Raw genomic sequence first — 4,727 nt, forward strand, 5'->3', positions numbered from 1 at the left:
TTGTTGAAACCACATGTCAACCAAGTTCAGTTCTTCCATTTTTGGCAACAAAAAGTTTGTTAGCATCGAACGATAGCGATCGCCATTCACCGTAACGTTGCGTCCAACAGCATCTTTGAAAAAATACGGTCCAATGATTCCACCAGCGTACAAACCACACCAAACAGTGCATTTTTCGGGATGCATGGGCAGTTCATGATGAAATGTCAAAGCATACTGAGCATCTTTCTCTTTGACACCATGTCTGAAATCCCACGTGATCTGTCAAATACTAATGCATGAAAATCCTAACCTCAAAAAAATCACCCGTTACATACGTAACCGATTCGCTTGCATTGTTGTATTTAGGTTTGGTAGGCCACCAAACGTTACATATTGAAAAGTGTAGGAGGGAAGTAGGGTGTAGTTGCTGTAAGCGCCAGCGCCACCCATTCACTCGTTCCGTCTGCAACAGACTCACCACTACCGTTGGTCGTCGGCGGGTGTCATGTGAAACTATATCACTCTAACGACGCATTGTTGTCGCCCCTGAAATGTTGAATAATGGGCAACCATTGTATGCATTGTATGGTGGCAACGGCAACTAACTGAAGCCACAGAGGCTGCAGCTGCGAGCCCGACAGCATTAAAAGCGCTTCCTTGTTGCAGGAACAAAAAAGAAGTATTGAAAGCATTTTCAGTAAACACAGTAGCCGCCACGAGCCACATCATAGCTGGCGTGTTATGTGGGAAGTGGGGCGATGGTACATACTTGTAAATGCTATGGCACGCGTGCGCAGTTTTATGCATTACAAAGCGTGCTGTTGTTCGCTTTATTTACTGCCATTGTGTGTTTACATATGCCCCCCGTTTGCAGAGTTTTGTTCCAATTGTTTTTTATATTTTTTCTTTCTTTCTGCATTCTTTGTGTTCAACTCTTTGCTGAAAGCAAAAGTGTCCCAAATCGGTGAACAGTAATGAGCTTCTGTTTACGCTATTATCTTGTTTTTCTTGTGTAATAAAATTTCCGTTGCTGTATAAGAAATTTTCTTAGTGCAGTTGTTGCTTTGTTCATAAGCGTGTGACATTTATACGGCTAGTTGAAATTTTCCATGTATACCGATCTCAAACTAAAGAACTGTTACCTTAAAGCAAGGTACGATTACAGAAAAGATCTAACAAATTTTTTTTTGCAAATATTTTCTTCAATAATGCAGTTTTCGAAAATATAAACGAAATGGAAAACACTCATTGAGAACATATTTTTAATGCAACTTGAATATTTATAATGTTTAAATTTAAATTTTTTTTCTAAATTATAAAAATATTTTTTTTAAAGCTCTAATGTCACTACGCTTACAAAAAAAATCATCAATTTTTTTCAAATACTTTAAGAGAAAATGACTTTTGAAAAAAAAGATTGCTTAGAAATATATTTGCTTATAAAAACTTTAAAAATTAAAATTTTTCAAAAAAATTCTCAGAATCCCTTTCACATCTATGTATAAACCTCTCTACCCACAAATTTTCACCCAAAAATTCGAACATGACTGAAATCCGAGATCCAGTTGAGAAATTTTCACCCTATTATGATTTTTTCAAACATACCAGTACCACTTATGTTTTTTTATTTTTTTTTAAGAAAATTCATATAAACCAAAGTTTAATAATTTGTAGAAAACTACAATAAAGTGCAACAAATTTTCATCTAAATTGCAAACTTTTTTCTCGGAAGTGTTAGATTTTTTTTGAGTACACAGTTTTTTAGCCCCTTCAATTCTAGTCTGATAATGTGCAAGTTTCAATTGGCTAAAAGTTACCGTTGATTTTTTAGACTTTTTCGCCAAAGGAATATGCGGAATATTATTGACAGCTGAAGCCCACGCGCAATGTTGAAAATAAACTTTTTGGTGACAAAATCGAATAAATAGTAGAGATGCAAGCGAAGTAAATGTAATGGTGTTTTAAAACTTAGTGGTGTGGAATTCATGACGTTTTAAATTGCCTTTAAAAATAGACGTTTTGATTCTTTTTTTTACCCGAAAATAGTGCGCAATGAACTTTTTTAAAAAGTTCAAACATATACTTTTGTTTTTACGTTTAGATTTCTTGTACGAATTTGTATTAATTAATAACTCTAGATTTTTTGTTTTTTTTTTATGAAAAAATTCAAACTTGAATAGGGAAATAATAAAAAATAACGACTGGTTTTTTTTTTGAAATTTTTTTGTTAATTAATTTCTCAGAAACTATCAGGCCTATCGAAAAGTGATGTGAATACGGTTTATGGAAAATTGCATTGGCTTTCATTTGCAATCGTATTACGATTGTTCCGTTGGTTCCTCAGATATACATGATAAAGTGGAACCACTCTTTTTTAAGCTGAATAACGATAAATTGCAAATATCTGGAAAACGTATCCATAGAAAGAAAAATTAACTCGCTTTTCGGAATCACCAAGCAATTCTACATAGGAATTGGGTAGTGACATCCATAGAGCATTTTTGCTGTAAACCAGCGTTATTAACTGACAAAAAAATACTTATATACCATACACACATACATACATATATATACACATATTATGTATGTATAAAATAATAAAATAGTAATATAATATAAAATTAATTTATGTATGTAATTATATTTGTCCTTCAAATGCCTTGAAATTATTAAAAGAAACAAAAATTCCCTATAGCATTCTACATGCTCTGCCTTCCCTGTTGTGTGTGTGCACCTTTAATTTTATTCATTGTACAAGGTGGCGCTAAAGTAATCCTCCTATCAGAAAATGCTATAAATTTTGCGATTGGCCCCTAATGTCAGTTCTGTTTTGACATTTGTGTAGTAAACACATGCGAAATACACGTTAATAAACAATGTTACGCTACACTGCTCCAGAACGCGGAATATTGCTGACTATTTATTTGACCAAAAAAAAATTAAAAGACCAAATAAAAATAATCCACAAGAAGAATCAAAGTTTTTCATTTTTTTTTTTTAATTACAGCCAAAAAACATCGCAAGGTTACTTTTGCGCCACCTTGTATTATCAGCATTCACCACACAGTGCTGGCTAATATTAAAAGATACTGCGTGGTTGTTTACTTTGTGCACTTCTTGAAGATATAAAATACGTTGCATACTTTTAGGCATTTCTATGCACAGTGTTATGCTTGTTGGTCTAACTGTGTACATACATATGTATATATGTATGTACTTGTTTGTAATGCAAACCGGCACCAATAACTGCTACATAAATATTCACTGTTATTTCGTCACCTTTATGCCAGAACCATGAATGTGCACATTTTCCAGTTTTGAGTTATTCGATTGGCTTGATTAATCTTTGGATAGTCTATGTTTTACCAAAACCCAGAATACCATGCCTACACGGAAACCACATATTTTACAATTTCAATGGCATAAATGTATGGTTAAACTCGTCAAAAAATGTTCAACCTTGATTTTCCAAAATTTTCATTTTTGCACATTCATTCATGTAAGTATATACATATCGTCACCTGAAATGCAAAATGACGTTAAAAATTTTATTTTTTTGCCTAAACCGTCTGCAAAAAAATATTAAAACTCAAAGAAAAAAATTATTTTTTCACTTTAATTTCAACATAGATTGATTAAAAGAAAATACTGATAAAAATAAAATATTTCACACAGACAGGGTTGAAATTTTGAAATTCCTGCCCGTATTTTGTTTGTAAGTCAAATATTAGTGGCATTGTGCTACTATGATAGCACGGCCGAGTAATCATAGTCAACTTATATACAGTAGTCGACAAAATTATAACCGCATCAAATTTTGACAAGTTTTAAAATATTATTTTTGTTGTTATTTAATTTTGGTTATTTTTTTATAGTCGATTCTTTAACAACATCCGTATAAATACAAGTTTAACGGCAGGTTCACACGATTGGGTATTTGTCGCAATTTAATGCAAATCGTGTCCCAATTGTGTGAATACCCAAATAAGTATTTTTCTTTATTCCAATTACGAAAAATAATTTGCTGAAATTCTTCAATAGAAGATAGCTGTATTGTACCAATCTTTTGACTATGAAAAAAAATCCCACTTTTTTTATTTCAATATAAAAATGCACAAATCTGTACAAATGTACCAATCGAGTGACACTGCTTTAAAAATTTATGTAATTAAAAAAAAATAAATAAAATACAACAAATTTGCAGTTTTGTATCCCATTGAATTCTAAGTAGTAGAATAAAGTACAACTTTCAAATGGCTAAAAATTTCGATTGATTTTTTAGAATTAAAAAAAAAAGCTGGAAACACCATATACATACATACATAAATAAACATATATTTCAGTTGCTCGCTCATTCATTTAAACGACTTTATTTTTGGTAAATTCTCGGCTACTGCTTGGCAACAATTTATTGCAACTGAAACAATACCTTCTAAATATGTATGCACATATGTATATACTTATGAGTCCACTAGCTTTCAACCTTTACAAACATGTACTCAATATCCGTACACCTTAAACACCGTAAATTCACTTTCAATCATCACTTGCTTGCCGAATTTAGAAATTTGTACTGTTCATTTACCGCGCTTTCATTTTCGTACATAGACTATAAGGAAATGACCAACAGGCGGCAGTTAGCTGGACCCATGCATAATTTAACAAATATAGTAACCACAACAGTGCCACATTTGGTAGCAACAACCACACCGGCACTCATAACTAACATTGCTATGTGCGTGTAA

General features: G+C 32.4%; 1 protein-coding gene across 1 annotated transcript in view; it reads left to right on the top strand.

Moving 5' to 3' along the window:
- The window catches only part of LOC108373441 (uncharacterized), a gene marked incomplete at its 5' end in the record, with an annotated part of 8,332 nt that extends 3,605 nt beyond the window's left edge, over positions 1 to 4,727 (top strand). The window contains one exon of the mRNA XM_017629319.1: positions 4,591 to 4,727. Within this exon, the coding sequence (XP_017484808.1) occupies positions 4,591 to 4,727 (137 nt within the window). The remainder of the gene's footprint in view (positions 1 to 4,590) is intronic.

The sequence above is a fragment of the Rhagoletis zephyria genome, unplaced genomic scaffold (genome assembly GCF_001687245.7).
Source record: "Rhagoletis zephyria isolate East Lansing unplaced genomic scaffold, Rhagoletis_zephyria_1.1 Rzeph_scaffold_06696, whole genome shotgun sequence".
Taxonomy (NCBI): domain Eukaryota; kingdom Metazoa; phylum Arthropoda; class Insecta; order Diptera; family Tephritidae; genus Rhagoletis; species Rhagoletis zephyria.